Here is a 21,469-nt window from a genome sequence, read left to right on the forward strand (position 1 = left end):
CCCTAATGTCATGGTCTCTGGGGTCCACCTCTAATACTTTGCCAGCTGTGCAACATTGCACAAGTAACACAACCTCTCTGAAAAACGTTAATCCATTCTGCCAAATGGCATTAGCTCACAGGGCTATTTGAGAATTAAATAAAATAATGCAGTAAGGCAATTATCACCCTACTTAACATATAGTATCTGCTCATATATTATCCCTAACAGCTGCATTTTTAAATTTGGAATTCATTTGCTGATTTGCATTATCTTTCCAAGGGCAAATTGATTAGCCTGCCCACCCAAATTGTAAACTCTGAAAGACAAAAATGCATTTAATATATTTTTAATCACTGTAAATTAAAATGTTTGCTGATTTTTTTTAATATTATGTATTTTATGGCTGACTTATTATCGATACCAACCAGTGATTCTCAAAAGGTTTTAGACCATTTCCACAAAACAAAAAATTCCAAAAATAAGTAAATTTATAATTTATCTCTGCAAAGAAATCACCACAATTAAATATGTTCCAAGAAATAATTCAAAAGAATAAATATATATACATATTCTATTTATAGCCTCATTACACAATAGCAAAAAATGGAAAATATACAATTATCGAGGAATAGCTAAATTAAGAAGGACATAAAATTATTGGAACTTTTGCAGTCATTAAAACTAATGACTATTAAAGATATGGAAAAGTATTTACAAAATAAGTGAAAAAAACAGAAATATAAAACCATACATACAATTACAACTATATAAAAACTAAATGCAATATATACATTTATGTCACTTTGCAATTTTCAACTTTTACAAGCATGCACAAATATTAATTGGGTAATGGATGTACACAAATATTAGATGAGAGTACAAAGAAAGAGAAAGTGTGTTACCGATTATGAATTAATTTTTAGTACAATCATCTTTTGTAAAATGTCAAAGTTAATAATATCTTTTAAATAAAAGTAATAGAAATATTTAGAAGAATTGCAATGCTTTAAGTGAGACATTAATGTAGGAGAGCATGTTTATAAAATCATTTAACAAATATTTATTGTTTCCACCATGTGCAGTGTTCTGTATTAGGGGCTAGGGACACAGTTATGAATAACACAGACTTACATGGGAGGCAAGTTGTGGATGAGGAAGTTTGGGCATTCCTGTTTCTCACCAGAATCCTCCAAATCATTCCCTATCTGTCCAAAACCTTTCATAAGAGGCGGCATCTCCTAATCTAAATTTCTCTCTACCTCCTCCCTCCCCACCCCACTGCTAGCCAAAACCAGCCAGACTTGTGTGACTGTGTCCTCCTCCTAGTAATCTGCTTTCCCTGCCTGGCTGTGTTAACAGACAAGCACACAATGCCTTCACCCACCAAAATGCAAATATGCTCAGAAATCTCCCAGGAAAATGACCACGGTTTTAGCTTGAGTGGTCTTATCTTAGCTGCTGCTGCTGCTGGCGAGTCAGCTCTGATCAGACCTAAATTCATTGTGCACATACTGCCATGTTAGACACAGGGACAGTGAAAGACTCCAGTCCCCTTGGTAGAGTCCAGAGCCACTCCAGGGTAGCAGCTTGCAGCTGTGGCTTCCCTCGGGATAAGGCGGGCAGGGGGAGACACTCCCAGCAAACCACACGACGTGCAAAAAGTTCGTGATGTGACACAAAGCAAGGAGGCTGGGGCGGAGGGGGCATGTGTGGGAGGATGACAGGAGATGGAGGCTAGAAGTAGGTGAACATACAGACAGGAAGCAGAACTTTCTTCTGTAGGCATCGGTGAGCACTAAGGAGTTCTAAGCAGGGGAGGGACATGATCTGATTTCCGTTTGGGGAAATTCACATTATTAGAATGAGACTGGATGGGGAGGGGGTTCTGACCAGAGATAGAGGAGCTTGAATTAAAATAATCTGGGAGACGAGTGATCAGAATCTGAACCAGATGGGGGGTGTGGGTATAGCTCAGTGGTACAGTGTGTGCTTGGCATGTGCGAGGGCCTGGGTTCAATCCCTGCTACCTCCATATAAAAAATAAAATTAAAAAATATATACTGAACACTATAGAGTGCAGAGGGAAGGAGGAGGGGCCAGAGTTGAGGTGATTTGAGGAGGAAAAATCCAGTGTCAGAACTTGGTGACTAATTGTACAGAAGGTGGTAAAAGGAAAGCTCCTATAGTAACTCCCATACATTGTGTTTTGAAGACTGTCACTGACCAAAGCCGTAAGGTTTTCTCCCCCAGAGAGTGTTTTTTTTTTTTTTGAAAAATAAAGGTGAAACAATTTCACTGAGCAGGGAAGGAAGACAGTCTTCCACATTGCACCAGACCAGTCTCTTACAATCATGTTTCCCAAAGTGGTGGAATAAGACGGAAGTGTAAATGGTGCAGGGACGTCAGAAAGCGACTCTTGTGGACAGAAAGGTTTCTTTTTTCCATGATCCTTCCATCCTGATTAAGTAAAGGTGAAAGCCTCGTAAATCTTTAATACCTGATAATCTCCTTTTGAGCAAGAGAGAGAGAGACAGAGAGACAGACAGAGAGCCCCAAGTTCAGAAACTTGGACAGACAACGGTACCAAGCTAGACAAATTGTTTGGTTTTCCTTGAAACATACATGTAGGCTCATCCCTCTATTTAAGCCACATGATTCTGGTTTCCATTTATCTGAAGCTTTTAATGTTTCTTTTTAAAATACATGGACCTGAAGGGAGGAAAGTGAGTGAGTTTAGGAAAAATATTAAGTGAAAAATGGTACAGGAGATATGCAAATGTAACAAGAATCATGGCACATGAAAGACTGAAGCTTAGGAAAACTTTTCCTTAAAAAAAACAATAGCTGGAAGATATATCCCTAAACAAAACAAATCTCCAGTATAACCTAAGCATGTGTAATTAAAGAAGAAGATGGCAGTCGTCTGGAAGGACCCAGTGATTAGGGTTTCAAACAATTATGAATGCAGACAAATTTGGGGTTTGAGGCTAAGGGCTTGGCAGGAGTAGGGATAATGACACTGAACATTCTCCCTCTCCTGTCAAAAGCCCCAGCTGCCCTGGAAGAAGGGACTTCTCCCTTGTCAAGAGCAAGAGAGCCTGAGAGGTCTCCCCAGAGCACAGCATTGTCTCATTTTGTGGTTTGTTTTTGCAATCAGCTAGGAAATAAACTCTTCCAGGGGGAGGGTACAGCTCAGTGGTAGAGCGCATGCTTAGCATGCATGAGGTCCAGGGTTCAATCCCCAGTACCTCCATCAAGAAATAAGTAAGTAGGCAAACCTAATTACCTGCCCCCACAACATACCAAAAAAAAAAAAGTGCAAAAAAAGTCAACTACACTTCAATTTAAAAAAAATTTTTAAAAAGTCTTCCAACTAAACTTGTCCTGGCAGGAGGGTGAGTATAGCTTGGGGGCAGAGCACCTGCTTAGCATGCATGAGCATGCATGAGGTCCTGAGTTCAATCCCCAGTACCTCCATTAAAAAAATTAAATAAAAATAAACTTTTCCAGAAAAAAACGCATTTGAGCAAGGAGAAGCAAGGGACGGATTGATATAACTGTATTAGCGGTTTTCTTGAGCCTAAGAAGGTGATGGCTTCCTACTTAGCAGGTGGTTCTTCTGGGAACCCAAAGCCTGAGACCCCAGTAATGGGCACAACCACTTAGATGTTTGACAGAAGCATCTCCAGATGGGGTGAGCAGCTGCCCCAGGATTCCCTGATGGGAGATCTTTCTGGCCTGTCCATGGGTGGATGATTTCCTCCCCGATACAGTGCAGACCCAACTGAGAAGTCCTTCATCCCCTGGCATTTCAACTTCTGTTCTTCTCCTTGGCAGGATTTTATGTTTCAGGGGGAGGAAGGGTGCTATATCTCACATGGAACGGATAGGCCGACAGAAAACTTGAGACCAAAGCAAAGAAGCCAAGAATGATAACCTTCCTTCCCCACCTTCAAAGGTTCTTGTACTCTGGCTCCAGTGTGGGGAAATCATGTGCCCAGCCAATAAACCCCATGCTGACAGAGGCCCCATTATCCAAACCACCTAGAGGATGGCCTTTAACCAAAGGACCTCAAGAGGCTGAAACCTTGGCCTCTAAATTCTTGGCACTTTTAAAAAGGAAAACATTAAGGTGACTCTGTGTAGAAGATTCAGGTTCCATCACACAGAAAGGGGAAACAGAGAGCCTTTTAACAGTCATCTGGCACAAAGAGAGAGGGCCTGTCCCTGCTTAGATAACCCAAGGCTACCACACTGAGAGCTGCCACCAACAACCAGAAAAAAAGAGCACCTCATGGCATTAGGCTGTGTCCTATCCAAGTGGAAGGCCGGGCCCTGGTCTCAGCTGGGATGCTGCCAGAGGATGCTTCGGTTAGAGACTTGAGAGTGGGAACACTGAGCTGGCTCCCAACTCTGCCGTGATCAGCTGACTGATCCTGCACAAACCCCTGAACCAGTCCAGGCCCCCCTCCCCTTCCTTGTGTGTTAGCAGAAAGATGATAATACCCCTCATGTGGGGTGGTCATGAGGCTCAGAGAGCAATTGAGCAGATCATGTGGGAGGAATTCTGCTTGCATCTGTTTTCAAGGATACGGATGGAAATTCAGCGTGAAGCTCAAGATGTCAGAGGCCCAGGTGTGCAATTTGAAAATACAGTTCTGTAACCATTGCCCTGGTTATAACCTTGGATGTCACTGTGGCCCGGGCTCACACCCTGACTGCAGCTGGTGAGACTCCAAAGCAGAGGTCTCAGATCCTGACTCCTGGCCCACAGAAGCTGCAAAGTAATAAATGTGTATTGTCTGAAACCACAAAATGTGTGATAATATTGTGTGACACAACAGTGGCATGGTAAAAGAATTTACCAGAGATCAAGTACGGGAATGGTAAAGGAGAATGGTAAAGGAGTAAGAGGGTTAGGGTCCGTGAAGGGTGGTGGGATTTATGGCTCTGATAAGGTGGCTGCAATGAACCAGCCTGAGCTATTGTGACATTAGTACGCACTACCTAGGGCTGTTAGTTTGTTAGGGGAAACACATCCAGTAAAGAATGTACTTTGTCTGTTGAGGGATCATAGGCAGACATTTGAAAGCCTAGAAATAGGGGGTCGTTGGACTTGGAAGGACATCAGTTGGCCCAACAAATATTTTTATGCAGCCAGTGACAGCGTGCCCTTTCAGTCAACAGGGGGATCCCTAAAATCAATCTCAGTTTCAGTGATTCACTAAGACTCACAGAATTTAGCAAAGCTCTTATACACATGTTTATTACAGTGAAAGGATACAGATTAGAACCAGCATTAGAAGAAGGCACATAGGACAGGGGCTAGGAGACCTCTATTATCCTCTCCCAGGGGAGTCATGGGGACGATGCTTAATTTTCTCTACATGATGTGTGACAACACACACAGAACATTGCCAGCTGGGGAAGCACATCCAAGACTCGGTATCCAAGGCTTCAACTGGCACCGCCCACATGGCTCACCTTAGATTCCAGCCCCTCCAGAAGTCAAGCTGGCTGGCCCAATGCCCGCAGGTAAATAAATACACTCTTATCAGGCAGGATATTCCAAAGGCTTAGACGTTATCTCCCGTCAAGAGCCTGTCCTTTCTTTGGAGAGTGCAGGGTCTAAACAACCCAAACCTGCCAGAGTTAAACATTTACTTCGAATCCCTGAACTTGGGAAGCGGGATTCTCAAGTCAAATCACCACACTGCTCAAAGGCAATCCATGTGTTTTAACATCCAAGGAACATTTATATGTTTATTTCCCTTATACTCAGAGAGTTTCCGGGATTTAAGCCATACAGCCAAAAGGCAGGGTGCAGAGGAAAGGAGGCAGAGATCGGACACTCATATAGAAGCTTCTCCTGATTGGCCATGGAATAGAAGGCAAGCTTTCCCTCCTCCAGGTCCAGCCAGATGCCCACCACATTAGGTCTGTCTGAGCAGAGAACAGTCTCCTTGGCCATGTGCCACACAGAGAGCTGGCTAGTCCCTTTCCACTCTACACACCAGGAGTCCCTAGTCCTTCCCAGGATCTGGTCACGCCTCATTCCCTGGGAAGCCACCCCAACTGCCCAGTGGCTACAATGCTGAGTGTCCACTTCCCAGTATTGCCGTCCAGATGAGAGGGCCTGGGAGCATAAGGCCTGGCAAGAGGCAAACCTCTCATGACTCCAGGGATAGGGCTGGGGGTAGTGAGATACAGTCACCGTCCGGTGATCCTCGGACACCTCCAGGCTACAGGAGAGGCTCCCTAGGTCAAAGGTTGGACTGATGGCCCCTGGGGAAAAAAATAAGAACATGACCAGCCAGCTCTGACCGTTCATGCTAAGAGGTCCTCAAATCGCAAAAAGCAGCTTTGTATCTTTGAGTGTGATAAAGTTTTACTCATACTGGCTTTAAAACTGGTATATCAGTGGGGAGGGTACAGCTCGGTGGTAGAGTGTGTGCCTAGCATGGACGAGGTCCTGAGTTCAATCCCAAGTACCTCCATTAAAAATAATAATAATAAATAAACCTAATTAACCCCACAAAAAAACAAAAAAACTGGTCCATCAACTTGCAGTTTTCTGTACATACCCCAGATGTCATTCTAGTAACAATTTCCCCCTTTCCCACCTTCATTTCCACTTACCCATGAGCCCTCTTTCAGGAAGCCCTCTGTGAAACCCACCCAGCGTAAGTCACCTCTGGCTCTTCTCAACACCCCTAGTGCTTTACCTGTTCTCTGGTGACACTTAACGTCTTCTACCTGTAGTACAGTGATTGATAACCATGGCTGTTTATATCTCTCCAGTTACACATAAGCTTCCCGATTAAGGGTCATGTCTTACTCATTTGGTATATTTCATACTCTTTCCTTCCTATTAAGGGAGTAACTAATTGCTAACACTCACATAGCGTTTCTACTCTAGGCTCAAACTTACACATATTCCCTCATTTAACCCTCATGACAACCAACCCCACAAGGGAAGTAAGTACTATTATTGTCGTACAGATGAGGGAACTGAGGCTCTAAGAAGTCAACCGACTGGCCCAAGATCACACCACTAGTGAGCATAGCAGCTGGGAGTCAAACCCAAGCAGTCTGGCTCCAGGATCTGTGCTCTCAAGGCCTACTCCAGATTGCGGCAGTGATGGTATTTAAACAGGTTTGGGGGATTGGCAGTTGGTTGTTAAGTGGTGGCCCTGGCATGGATGTCCAAAGGTTGCCTGGGTTCTGAATGCTCATGGGTCTGGCTTAACCTGGAATTTGGGAATGTTTAACCCCTTTCGTCTTTGTAATCGGCTCCCCATGGGGAGGGACCAAGTCTAGGGGCACTAGCCAAGGAGCGAGCCCAGCAGCAGAGAGATAGATACAGCAAGCTTCTGCAGCTCCTCTCTGCAGCTGGCCAAACCCAACTTTTAAGCAGACCACATACTTACACTGAGCAAACGAGGAGGTCCTCTTGGGTGCAAGGTGGCTCTGGACAGGCAGTGGGCATGAGGAGGAAGACGGAGCTTCCGGAAGTTCAACTAAGGAATCTAAAAAATTGGGATGGGAAGAAAGTCACATCAAAAAAAAAAAAAAAAAGTCAAATAATTTGCAGCAACATGGATGGACCTAGAGATTATTATACTAAGTGAAGTCAGACACAGAAAGACAAACATCATATAATATTACTTATGTGTGGAATCTAAAAAAAATGGTATGAATCAACTTACTTACAAAACAAAGAGACTCACAGACATAGAAACAAACTTATGGTGCCAAAGGGGAAGGCAGGGGAGGGATAAATTAGGAATTTGGGGTTAGCAGATACAAATTACTACATATAAAATAGATAAACAACAAGGTCCTACTACATAGCACAGGGAACCATATTCAATAGCTTGTAATAACCTATAATGAAGAATATGAAAAAATATATACATATGTGTATAATTGAATCATTATGCTGTACACCACAAACTAACACAACACTGTAAATCAACTATACTTCAATTAAAAAAAAAACAACACTGCAGAGAAGTAAATGCAATAGAAAGTGAATACTGTTCACACCCCGCCCCGAAAGTTCTGCTTCTCTCTATGGAATTCATGATTGTTAATAGCTTGGTGTTTATCCTCTAAAAACTTTTCTATGACTAAGATGCAACTTTTTATTCATTAGGGTTTATAAAGTTTATTTGGTGGTTTCAGTGTCTATGTTTGCTCTTGCAGAAAATTTTCTCAGAATTAAAATGTTTGGTATTTATTTAAAAAAAAAGGAAAATAGAAGTTATCCACACATTGCCATCAACACACAAAGCTTGTCTTCCTCATCATGAGCAGAGTTTTGAGTGCCAGGGATTGATCAGGCACTATATCCAGCTTAGGGATGTCCAGCCCCATGTCCTTACCTTTTACTGTCTGTTTCCCAACTATGTTCTAAGTTCCTTGCTGGCAGAGACCTTGTTCGTGTGCATTCTAAGCACAAGCCCAGCATCAGGTGCATATGAATGTTTCATGTATATTTATCAAATAAGTTAACCAACATGGTTCCAGGGGTTCACATCACCCTGACACCCAGAATATCCATGGCCCCCAGGTCAATTCTTTAAACTGTTGTACAATTGGGGGCCATGAGTTGGCATGAGATTCATTACAAATGCTGATACCTAATTCCCTCTCAATGTGCTGAAGTTTAATTGTTACCTTAAAGCTACTGTGTGCTTGCAATGACCATAGTAGGTAGGAGAAGAGAAAGGAAGGGAAATGCTAGAGCATGGACCGTGAAGGTGAACTCTTCCCCCATCTTGAAGAGACAGCAGCACAAAGTGAACCTAAGAGTCAGACTGAAAAGAGACAAAGACCCTCTAAGGTTGTGGGCTGTGGACAGTTTAGATCATGAGAGTAGGAGAGCTGCCCTCCAAGGAGCCGTGCTCAAAATCCAGGTGGGGACCACTGTTCTTCTACCAAGCTGATACGGTTTTTATTTATCATCAATCATAACTTTTTTAAAAGTTTGCAAGAACTGCTGGTTACTTACTTCTTAGCTAACGTATTTTTTCCCCTATGGATCGGGAAAGTAATCTACACTTGACTGGTTGGTTCTTAAAGATACCTAGAAAAAAATATACATGATGTCCATTGATAAACACTGAGTAGCTATTAAATAAAACACTGGCAACTCTTAAATACATGAAGTATCTTGATATGTTCATCTCTCTGGATATAAACTCAGTAACTTACCCATTGACTATGATAGGCTTTGTGAAAGAAGAAAAAATAATGCTTTATTAAACAGTCGATTTTATAGAAATATGTGTTACATAAACTTAATTACTGAGAAATTGCTTTATAATAGAATCTAAAGAATCTCATTTCTCTACTAACAGAATAAACCACAGGCTTTTTTTTTTTTAAAGTAGCCAAGATCCCTTGGGAATTTAAAATAATTTAATAATTTCAGGAACAAGTCTTTTACAGCATCTTTCTGTTTAAGTAAAATTGTTCTGCAAAAAAATTACTGTTGACCAGTGAAGGTCCATTTATAAGCGGATCTTTTCAATTAATATACAAAAATATACATGTAGAACACTATGTGCAAGATTTGGATTGAAGTGGATAGCCTGTCCTTACATAAGCATAAGGTGAGTGATATTTAATATAAAATTAATAATGGGTTAGTTTCCTGTCTCTTCCTCTCTCAGCCTATCATCACAGGTAAGTATTTTTTTAATGTAACGTTTCTAATACTGTATTATGATTATGACTGTAATACTGAATGCCATAAAAATTTTAGAACGATTCACACATTAGTGTATAGACTAGGCTACTGGGAAGTTACCGTATTGATTACACTAGGCTACCATAAAGCAAGCATATTGCTGCTGCTTTGTTATCAATGCATGAATAGTTACACCTGTAAATAAATATGAATTTCTTTTTCATATTATCTTGTCATATATATATATATATATATATATATATATATATATATATATATATATATGTCATACATATATATACTTTTACAAAATTTGTTATTACACACTGGATCATTTTGGCAGGCAGAAGAAACCTGACAGTGAACTCTAACTAATCTGCATGAAAGATAAATCACAATGGTTGGGGAAAAAAAATTACAGAAGAAACAGAAAGAAAAAGGGAAGAGGGAAAAAAGGGAAAGATAGCATTCGTTAAATGTAGTAAGTCTGCACAAGTCACTACCACTTGAACAGTTTCATTTACCTGAAGGAAGAGGCAGGGGAGAAGAAGGGGGCGGGGACTGGCAGACAGCCTGCCCCATGTGACCTACATACTGGTAGCTCCCGGAGGCTGTGCTTGTGCAAACCGTTGTGACATCAGTGGCTGTGGCTGCTGCCCAGACCAGCCTATCCCGCTGACCCTCTGGCCAGGGCTCTGTGAACATCTCCCAGCCCTCTAAGTGCCAGCACCGTGTTATCTTTTGACTTCTGATGTCTAGTGTTACTAATATGTATAACATCTGCAGTGTTTTTTTAAACTTTATTTATTTATGTATTTGTTCTATGCTACCATATTTTGGTTATTATAAAACAAATTGACTGTACTTTAAAATAAAATAAAATAAAATAAAATAAAATAAAATAAAATAAAATATTGGCTATATTCCCCACATTGTACAGTACATCCTTGTAGTTTATTTTATACCTGATAGTTTATGCCTCTTAATCCTCCACCTCCATCTTGCCCCTCCCCCTTCCCTCTCCCCACTGGTAACCACTAGTTCTTTCTCACATGCATCTACAGTGTTTTTTTTTTAAATCATATAAGACAATATTGATGTAGGTACTGACAGATGATTCACCTCATAAACAGAGGATATAAACTTACGGTATAGATAAATGCAGTACAGTACTAGAAATGTATTGTCAATTCCTTAAGCTTTTCTTAATAACATTTTTTTCTACCTTACTTTATTGTAATGATACAGTATAATAAAACATAAGAAATATGTTAAGAAATATAAATAAATATGAATAAAAATAAAACATAAAAATTAATTAACTGTTTATGTTATCAGTAAGGCTTCTGGTCAACAGTAGGCTGTTAGTAGTTAAGTTTTGGGGCAGTCAAAAGTTATACTCAGATTTTTGGCTGCACAAGGATTTGGTGCCCTTAACCCCCATATTGTTCAAAGGTCAATCGCACTCCCCAACAATTAAATTCTTATTACAAATAATCACCCCTGCTGGGTAAGCTGCACCAAAATGCTTATCAAAACTTTATTAGTTTTGATCTCCTGGAAAGTTGTCCAAAATGCAAATCCTTGGGGCTTGCTGCCAGAGATGCTAACTCAATAGTCTCGCAATGAGCCCTGGATTCTGCATTCTTATCAGTGTTACAGAGAGTTCTGGGCCACACCTTGAGAAACCCTGTTCTGTCTAGGTTGTGTGATTGCCATGGCGGGTCATGGTGTACTTACACATGGTCAAAGGAAATCATTGTGAGGCAGTCAAATTACTTAGCAGCTGTTAAAGTGCTGACCTGAAGGGAAATTAATCTATTGTCTTAAAAACAACTTGTGAGAACTTCTGGGAATGATGTTTCAGGAAATGGATATATTCAGATCTTCTGTTTTCAAAATGTCCTGGACTGGCTCAAATAAGCAAAATCAAAATAACCACAGAGAAAGAACGATATTGTACTTGCTAAGGCATACTTGAATTTTCTAAGTTAAATTTTAAAAATACCTAATATGTATACTTAAGTCCTCAAAAAGTTAAAAACAGAATTACCATACGATCCATCATTTTCCACTTCTGGGCATAAATACAAAAGAGGAAGCAAGATCTCAAAGAGATATTTATACACCCGTGTTCATGGCAGCATTATTCACAATAGCCAAAGGGTGGAAGCAACCCAAATATCCACCAATGGATGAATGGATAAACAAAATGTGGTAGATATATGTATACAATGGAATATTATTCAGCCTTAGAAAGGATGGAAATCCTGACACAGTCTACAACATGGATGAAACTTGAGGACATTATGCTAAGTGAAATAAGCCAGTCACAAAAAGATAAATACTGTATAATTCCACTTACATAAGCTATTTGGAGTAATCAAACTCATAGAAACAGAAAGTGGAATGGTGGTTGCTAGGGCCTGGAGAAGGAGGGTACAGGAATTTACTACTGAATGGCTATACAGCTTCAGTTTTGCAAGATGAAAAAGTTCTGAAACTTGGTTGCACAGTACTTAACACTACTGAACTGTACACTTAAAAAGGGTTAGGATGGTGGATTTTGTTATATGTGTTTTATCACAATCGGAAGTTAAAATTAAAAATGCATACTTAAATAATCATGAACAGTCATAACTTTTCCCAAGAAATCACGTTTCTCCAGTTGAATAAGGAGTAACATTTCAATCAGAGCAACACCATTAAATATAAAAATGTTACAAAAGATATGTCTCTAAAGTGGTGTTATGTAAATATTATTACTTAATACACCAGAAATTGACACACCATTGTAAACTGAGTGTAACTCGATAAAAAATAAATAAATAAAATAAATTAAAAATACAGGGACCAGCCATGTGGATAAAAAATTCACTAGGGCACATGCTAGGATAAATTTCAAATGGATCAGAGATTTTAAATACAAAATGTGAAACCAAAGATTTAAATATAAAAGTGCATAAACACACATACCACCTGGGGTAGTGAAGTTTTCTAACTAAAACTTAAACTCTAGAAGCCATAGAAGAAAACACTGATAAAACTTACTGCTTGGAAATATAAAAATGTCTATATGGCATTCTAAAACCCACGCTAAAAAGAATCAAAAGATAAATGGCAAATTGGAGAACAAAATTTGCAATTCATATTACAGACAAAAGGCTAATCTCACTGGTTTACAATGAGTTCCTAAAAATCAAAATTTTAAAGGACCAACAACATAAGATAGAAGTAGACAATTCATGCAGAAATGCAAATTAAAAGTTCCATACACTCATATATCACTTTTTTTTAACCCTTTAGGTTGGAGGAAAAACATTATAAAAGTTTGACAGCACATTCTGTTGGCAGGCTGTGGGAAGAAACATTTCTTCTGTAAGAGTGTAAATCAGTATAAACAATCAGAGAGCAGTTTGGCAATGTATATCAAAATTACAAATGAATTTGCCCTGTGACCCAGAAATCCTTTCTGGCAATTTAGCCTACAATTATACCTGCACCTATATAAAATGATGTCTGTACAGTTATTGATTTCAGCATTGTTTGTAATTATAAACAATTGGAAGCAACCATGCATCCATCAGGAGAAGGCTGGATAAATAAATCCCTAAATTGGAATATTATGTAGCTTTAAAGAGAAAATGCTCGAGGTACTGATTTGTAAAGGTATCAAGATACACTAAGTAAAAAAGAAAAGCATAATGCAGAACAGTGTATATACTATGCTACCTTTTGTGTAAAAAGTATATATTGGGGATGATAAGAATATAAAATTTATGTTTGCTTGTACCTGCACAAATAAATTCTGAATATGTACTTAAGAAAACTAGTTAAAGGTGGTTAACTGAGATGGGGGAAAAGAGGAATTGGACAAAGTGGGAAAGAGACTTTTATTGTATGTCTTTTTATATTGTTTGGATATTGATTTTTGAATTAAAAATTTTAAATTTACTCGCCAAATTTAAAACTTGATTTTGTTTTATTTTTTTTATTTCATTTTTTAAATGAAGTACGGTCAGTTACATTGTGTCAGTTTCTGGTGTACAGCACAATGTCCCAGTCATGAATATACATACATTCATTTTCATATTCTTTTTCATTAAAGGTTATTAAAAGCTTGATTTTAGATTTTAAATTAGGAATCCAATGTAAATTTAGGAGCACACAGGAACCAAGAGGGCACTTATTTCTGTGAGTCTGTTTTTGTTTTGTAAATATGTTCATTTGTGTCATTTTTTTAGATTCTACGTATAAGTGATATTTCTTAGATAATTTCTGAAACAACTGATAAACTGTGCTTTAACTGGTTTCCTTAAGAAACTTTTCCCAAGGGATTATATCTCTCCATTTAAATAAGAAACTTTATAAGCAGAGCAAGATGGTTTAATTATTTAAAAGCTCTAAGAGATATGTCTCTAAAGTACAGAAAGCTGGCAGGAAGACCAGAATGCTTGTCTACGGGGCAGGTGTGAACTGTTTTCAGTCATAACCAGGGGACAATAGAGAACCTACAGAGTTAGGACAAAAAGGTTCTTTTCTACATTGTTACTATTTAATATTAACACACTCGCTAGAGATTACAGTTGAATAGAATTTATCAAGAACTGTTTACAAAGTTGCATGCTTTGTTCATAAAGACATTTACTAGTGGAAAAAAGTTGCCAATTTCTGAATTTCCTCAGGTAGATAACACAGATGGGCGGTGAGCTAGCAAAATCAGGCCGAAGTTCTGGATTTATAGGTCTTAAAAAACACATTTCTATCTATTAAGGGCCTGTGTTACATCATAGGTCCAGGCAGGTCCAAAAACACATCCAGCCACAAAAATACCTCGGCCCACTCCTTCCTCATTTGCATCACAAGGATAAGGCTGCTGGGCTCTGGGATCCTGTTCCCAAAAAACAAAGTCATGGAATGCTTCCCCAGCATCCATATTTAAACCTCCTCTACCAAATAAAATGCACTTACCCTGCATTTGTTCTTCAAGGGCCTCTTTCCACGTGAAGTTTTCTCGTAATTTTTCCTGGATCTCTTCAAGGTCACGCAGAATGTCTCCCATTTTCCCATCAGGTGTGTCGGAAGTCACTAGTTTTGGAGAAGCCAAGGAAAGGTCCACCCCACCTGACAAAGCCTATTGATAAATAATTAACAACAACAACAAAAAAACATGGATGGACTTAGATATTATCATACTAAGTGAAGTAAGCCAGAAAGAGAAAGACCAATACCATATGACATCACTTGTATGTGGAATCTTAAAAAAAATGACACAAACAATGAAACTTATGGTTGCCAAAGGGGAAAGAAGAGGGGAGGAATAAAATTAGGAGTTTGAGATCAGCATATACACATTACCAGACATAAAATAGATAGTAAGGACCTACTGTATAGCACAGGGAACTATATTCACTATCTTGCAATAACCTATAATGGAAAAGAACCTGAAAAAGAATAGATAAATATATGTATAACCGAATCACTCTGCTGTACACCTGAAACTAACACAACACTGTAAATCAACTATACTTAAAATTTTTTTAAGTCCAAAAAATAAAAATAAAAAAGAATGAAGTTATGAAAAAAAGCAAACTTACAGATGTAGAGAACAAACTAGTGGTTACCAGTCAGAAGAGGAAAGGGGGCATTGGGGGCGGAATGGCAGGTCCAAGCTATTGGGTGTATTGGCAGGTTATGAGGACGTATTGTACAACACAGGGAATACAGACAATGTTTTGTAATAACTGTAAATGGAGTGTAACCATTAAAAATTGCACCAAATTTTTTTAATTAAAAAAAATAATAATAATGTAGTAGTCGACTGTGTCAAAGGCTGCTGAAAGGTCAATGAAGATAAAGAGCTAGAATGTCCGCAGGATTTGCACAGAGGTCACTGGTGATCCCAGAGCTGGGTAGGTAGAGTGATAAGGATGGAACCTAGCCTGCTTGAAGCTTCCCTACCTCACCTCAAGCCTTCCAAACTCCCCATCATCCATGTTTGGTAGTGAAGAGCAAGGGAAATGACTGAGATTTACTGCTTCCTTTAACTGCAAACATATTCACGTTGCTCCCTCGGGGTCCTGGGGAGCTGCCCATAGCCCCGCCCCCTGGCCCTTCCCTCCCTCTCCCAGATGAGCCTACCTCAGCCAGGATGCTCACTTGATTGTCTGCTCCAGATTCTGGGATGTGTCTCTGCCTCTGAAGGCTCCTGACAATATCTACAAGCTGTTCCACCAGCTCTGCCAGCTCCCTGCCAACTTCTGCGATGCTCTTGTGTGCCTCCACCTTTAAAAGAGCAAAGCAGAACGCAAAGCTGGATGCAGGAGCCAGCTCTACACAGAGGGAGCTGTAAACGCTGGATAAAGGAAGCAGGCAAGGAAGTGACAAAAATGTACTAGAAGGTAGGGAGGTAAACTCCCTGGAACTTTTGCATGCCCATTTCCCCCCGCTGGTTGTCTAGTGGCCATATCAGGGAACCAGAGTTCATCTATGGGATAGGGGGACTGGAGTGAAGCATGAAGAGAAGCCTAGGGGTCATTTTGAACAGGGGAAGTCAGAGAGGAAATGGGGTGAGAGCCTGGAGATTTGGCAGCGGAGGTGGTGGCTGATAATGTGAGTGGAAGGGATTTGGCTCAGGAGTGAGCTCCACTCTCACCTCTGAATCATCCTGTGTCTTCATCACTCCTTTCAGAAATGAAAGTGACCATCCCTCCTTCTCTTCAACAGTGAAAAAGATTTACTGTGAAAGGATCTTGGAGACTCTAAAGTGATGTAGAGATGAAAGCTCTTTTTGTTTGTTTATGGACATCCTTCACATTTAAAGAAACATTCTGACGAGAATGCTAAACAACTCCACTTAAAGAGCTTAATCTGCTCAGCTGCCAGGTTGGGAGTGGGAGGAAGTTTTGCAGCCAACATATTCTGGCAACAACCTCAAGACCTGGTGACAGTCATCAGAAGCAGACGGGGCCCAGACCTCCATGGAGAACTTTGCATTACCTCCAAAGGGGGTCCTACACAGAGCCACAGCAATACAAGATGTTCATCAACTCTAAATAAAGCAGTTTTTAATAACTTTTTTGGGACATTTTTCATTTTTAAAATTATGGAACCTCAAAAACTGGAGCCAGAACCTTTTTCATCTTTGAGAATCACTAATGTGTCTCAAAATAGCATATGTTTTGGAAGTTTATAATCAGGCTATTTTATAGAGGGAGGTGACTGCCTACCAGTAACACTGTCTGCTCTTAAATTTTCAGGTCTCCAAAATACACAGGCAGCTAGAATTCTGTAGTGGACCCTTATCCAGGCACCTGAGGAAATTAAGAACTTTAAAAAATAAGTGTGTTGATTTTTCTGTCCATAAAAGAAATGCACACTCACTGTGGTGAATTTAGAAAATGCAGAGAATGTGATAGAAGAAATGTTTTAAATCATCCAATATCCTACCATCCACAGACAATTGTTTTAATTTAAAAGCCAATGGAAGAACATGAAAACGAATATAGGTATGTTCTTATATGACTTAAGTATTGTGCTGTACACCAGAAATTGACACAACATTGTAAACGGACTATACTTCAATTAAAAAAAAATATTATATATATATAAAGCCAATGGAAAATATATTCAGTCACTATAAACTATGTTAATAAAGAGTTTTAAGGAACTAAGAGATAATGCTGTATTTATAATCAAAAAGAAGACAACAGCCTTATTTATAGTGGGGAAAAAATGGAAGCAACCAATATACCCATCAAAAGGTGAATAGATAAACTGTGGTATGGCTATGTAATGGAATATTATTCAGCAATAAAAAGAAATGAGTTATCAAGCCACAAATCGTAATTTTGCTTAGTGAAAGAAGCCAGGCTAAAAAAAGCTAGATGCTGTATATTTCCAAGTATCTGACACTCTGGAAAAGGCAACACAAAAAAGATAGCAAAGAAATCAGTGGTTGCCAGGAGTTGGGGTGGGGGTATACAAAGAGATAGAGCACAGCGGGTTTTCAAGGCAGTAAAATTGTTATACTGTAACTGCAGATACATGACTTCATGCATTTGTCAACACCCATAGGACTGTACAACATGAAGAGTGAACCCTGATGTAAACTATGGATTTTAGTTAATAATAATTCATGAATTTTAAAAAATGTACCAAACCAATGCAAGATATTAATAATAAAGGAATCTGGGAGGGGTATATGGGGACTTTCTGTTCTATCTGCTCAATTTTCTGTAAATCTAGAACTGCTCTAAAAAACAGTCTATTAATTAAATTTTTAAAAAGAGGAGTGGGCTCTTTTATAAGTTCTTTTACCCTCCACTGTCCGCCAACACACACACACACGCACACACACAAAACAAGGAACAAGCAGAAACTGTCAGAACCAACTTTGTCAGAACTCGGGAAAACACTGAATCAAAAAAGAGCAACCTGGGGGGTGGGGGGTTTGGCTCAGTGGTAGAGTGCGTGCTTGGCATGCATAAGGTCCTGGGTTCAATCTCCAATGCCTCTATTAAGGGTAAAAAAAATTTTTAATTAAAAAAAAAGAGCAATGTGGCAGTAGGAAAGTTATGTGGTGTTTTGACTTGCCCCTGCCCCAGTCCCCCCCTGGCTCAGTGACAGGATTGAAAATTCCCAGTGTGAAACCCTAGTCCCAGTTCCTGAAGGAGCAGAGCAGACCTTTTTCACAAATCTGTATGTCTGTTCCAACCCGGCTGGGGGCTGCCTGAAGGAATGACACAGGGTACTCATACTTGTTTCACGTAACTTGGAGCTTGGACCAGAAAGGTGGTGAGCATTTCCCAAAAGTGCTGCAAGCAAGATAAACTTGCAGGTGTCTGGGGCAAAGACTGCAGCCGAAACAGACAACAGACTTAAGTTCCAGGAGCAAAAGTTGGGGAAAATTGGAATCCTCCTACTTTGTTAGTGGGAATGCAAAATATCATTGTTGCTGTGGCTGTTCCTCAATAAGTTAAACACAGAATTACCATATGACCAACCAATCCCACACCTACCCAAAAGAACTGAAAATAGCAACTCAGATTCTTGTATACCAATGTTCAACGCAACGTTACTCCCAATAACCCAAAGATGGGAACAGTCCAAATGTCCATCGATGTATGAATTGATAAAAAAAAAAGTGGTATAATCATACAAGGGAATTAGTATTCAGCCACAAAAAGTAATGAAGTTCAGATATATGCTACAACATGAATGAATCTTGAAAACATTATGGCAAGAGAAAGAAGCCAAAGCCAGAAACAAAGGGACAAATATTGTATGATTCCACTTGTCTGAAATATTCAGAGTAGGCAAATTCATAGAGACAGAAAGTAGATTAGACTTAAAAAAAAAAAAAAAAGCTAAAAATAGATTTACCATATGATCCAGCAATCCCACAATCCCACTGCTGGGCATATATCTGGAGAAAACTCAAAAAGATACACACACCCCAGTGCTCATAGCAGCACTATTTACAATAGCCAAGACATGGCCACAACCTAAATGTCCATTGACAGATGAATGGATAAAGAAGATGTGGTATATATATACATATATATGTGTATATATATATATTAGAATATTATTCAGCCATAAAAAAGAATGAAATAATGCCACTTGCAGCAACATGGATGAACTAGAGATTATTATGCTAAGTGAAGTAAGCTAGAGACAGAAAAATAACATGTATCACTTATATGTGGAATCTAAAAAAAATGACGAACTTATTTGTAAAACAGAAATAGACTCACAGACATAGAAAACAAACGAAAACAAACTTACTGACTACTAGGGAGGAAAGGGGCTGAGGAGGGATAAATTGGGAGTTTGGGATTTGCAGATACTAACTGCTATATATAAAATAGATAGACAGCAAGATGGGGAAGATAGAGCTTAGTGGTAGAGTGTGCGCTTGGTATGCACAAGGTCCTGGGTTCAATCCCCAATACCTCCATCAAAAAAACTTAAATAAATATAGTTACCTCCCCCCGTGAAAGCAAAAACAATAAAATAGATAAACAACAAGGTCATATTCTATACTCACTATCTTGTAATAACCTTGAAAAAGAAAAAAAAGTAAATATATGTAATATGTAAGAGAATCACTATGCTGTACACCAGAAACTATTACAACACTATAAATCGACTATATTTCAATTTTTTAAAAAAATATAGATCAGAGGTAAAAGGGGCTGGAGGGAGGAGGAGTGATAAATTATTGCTTCATGGTTACAGATTTTTCTGTTTGTGGTGATTAGTTTTGAAACTAGATGGTGGTGATGGTTGCACAACATTGTAAATATCACACCACTGAATTGTAAATTTTAAAATGGTTAAAATGGCAATTTTTATGTTACATATATTGACACAATAAAAAAAAAAAACTTTCAGAGAGACAGACTACAGAAAGGCTGGAAAGATGTGGAAATAGGTCAGGGTGTAAAGCACCGAAGTTGATAGGATTTCTTCTACTTATTTTTCTGAACTTTCCAAAGAACAGGTTCCACCTTTAGCCTGAGAAAACTAATGTGAAAGTAGACAAGATCGGAAAGGGAAGAGCGAAGAGCGCCATGGGGGGAACGGAGCGCCGGAGGCGCGGATGGACAGGTGGCAGAGGGGAGCGGCGGGTCGCGCCTCCCTACCCGCAGCTGCGCGGTGCGGCGCGGGGGCCTGGGCGCTGGGTCACGGGCCGGGCTTCCGGCCTCCAGCTCGCGCACCGCCCGGCTGTATTTGTCCGCCAGGTCCTGCAGCATCGTGTTCTTCCGCAGCTCCAGCGGCTGCGCGGCGCCCTCACGGCAGGTGGGGCAGGACCAGCGGCGCCCGGAGCTCCACAGGCCCATCAGGCATTTGCGGCAGAAGCTGTGGCCACAGGGCAGCGTGGCGGGCCAGGCCAGCAGCTCCTGACAGATGATGCAGCCCAGGTCGTCCTCGGCCAGCCACACGGGGATGGCCGGGCCGCTGTCAGGGCCCGCCATGGTCACCAGACCGCCCCGCCCTACCCCGGGGCGCACGGAAGTCAGGGCCACGCCGGGACAGCCGGCCCGCGCGACGTCTTCTCTGGCTCCTCCTTCGCTCTCCCTCTCCCATCCTCCTTCGCTGCATCCTGGACCCACCCTTGTTTCCTTCGTCCAGTCCTGCTGAAAGCTGACTTAGAGCCCCCACCACGCAGCCCGCGGCGCTTTTGGGGCAGTGCTGCCCTCCGTCACAGCTCGCCCTAAGCCGCTAGGAACGCGCTGGTGTCCCAGAGATTTCCTTTAGCTTGATGTCTCCCACCCCCGCCCCATTAAAATGCAACTCTGACAACTCTTTTGAGAGAAGAAAAAGGATCGGATTCGATTCAAGAACTCTTATAAGGGGGGGAGGGTATAGCTCAGTGGTAGAGTGCATGCCTAGCGTGCGTGAGGTCCTGGGTTTAATTCCCAGTAACTCTACTAAATAAATAAACCTAATTACCTCCCTCCATTAAAAAAAAAGAAGAAGAAGAAGAAGAACTCTTAATGAGAATGCGCCCACTAGGTGTCATCCAGCCACTCCGACAAGTAGTGAGGGATTAAGGAATACCCGGTGCACATAGCTGGGAAACAAAAAATACCGATGTTCGGGCTCCACTCACAGAGGAGACTGGTTTCATCGTCTCGGGTGGATCCCCTGCGCAGATATTTTTATAAACCTCCTCCAGATAATTCTAAAGTGCAGCCAAAGTTGAGTGACCCCCCTAGACTTTTTAAATCGCTATTACAATACGGAATTGTGTTGCTGTCTCCTTACTGCTCTCTGCTGGCT

At 40.3% G+C, this 21,469-nt stretch overlaps 1 protein-coding gene across 10 annotated transcripts in view; it reads right to left on the minus strand.

Moving 5' to 3' along the window:
* Positions 1-20,774, minus strand: part of LOC105071603 (mitochondrial Rho GTPase 1) — a 100,401-nt gene extending 79,627 nt beyond the window's left edge. For 3 of the 10 annotated variants that reach the window (XM_074343061.1, XM_074343059.1, XM_074343056.1), the window contains exons 1-4: positions 20,329-20,741; positions 15,821-15,964; positions 14,651-14,813; positions 7,413-7,511 (exon numbers count right to left, since the gene is read on the minus strand). In XM_074343061.1, coding sequence (XP_074199162.1) covers positions 7,413-7,511; positions 14,651-14,813; positions 15,821-15,964; positions 20,329-20,661 — 739 coding nt within the window. In that variant the 5' untranslated portion in view covers positions 20,662-20,741. Of the gene's footprint in view, positions 1-312; positions 6,268-7,412; positions 7,512-14,650; positions 14,814-15,820; positions 15,965-20,328 lie in introns of those variants that run through there. The other 7 variants (XM_074343063.1, XM_074343054.1, XM_074343053.1 and 4 more) reach the window with 7 other exon arrangements.
* Positions 20,775-21,469: the final 695 nt, after the last annotated feature.

Source organism: Camelus bactrianus, chromosome 16, assembly GCF_048773025.1.
Source record: "Camelus bactrianus isolate YW-2024 breed Bactrian camel chromosome 16, ASM4877302v1, whole genome shotgun sequence".
NCBI classification, from domain to species: domain Eukaryota; kingdom Metazoa; phylum Chordata; class Mammalia; order Artiodactyla; family Camelidae; genus Camelus; species Camelus bactrianus.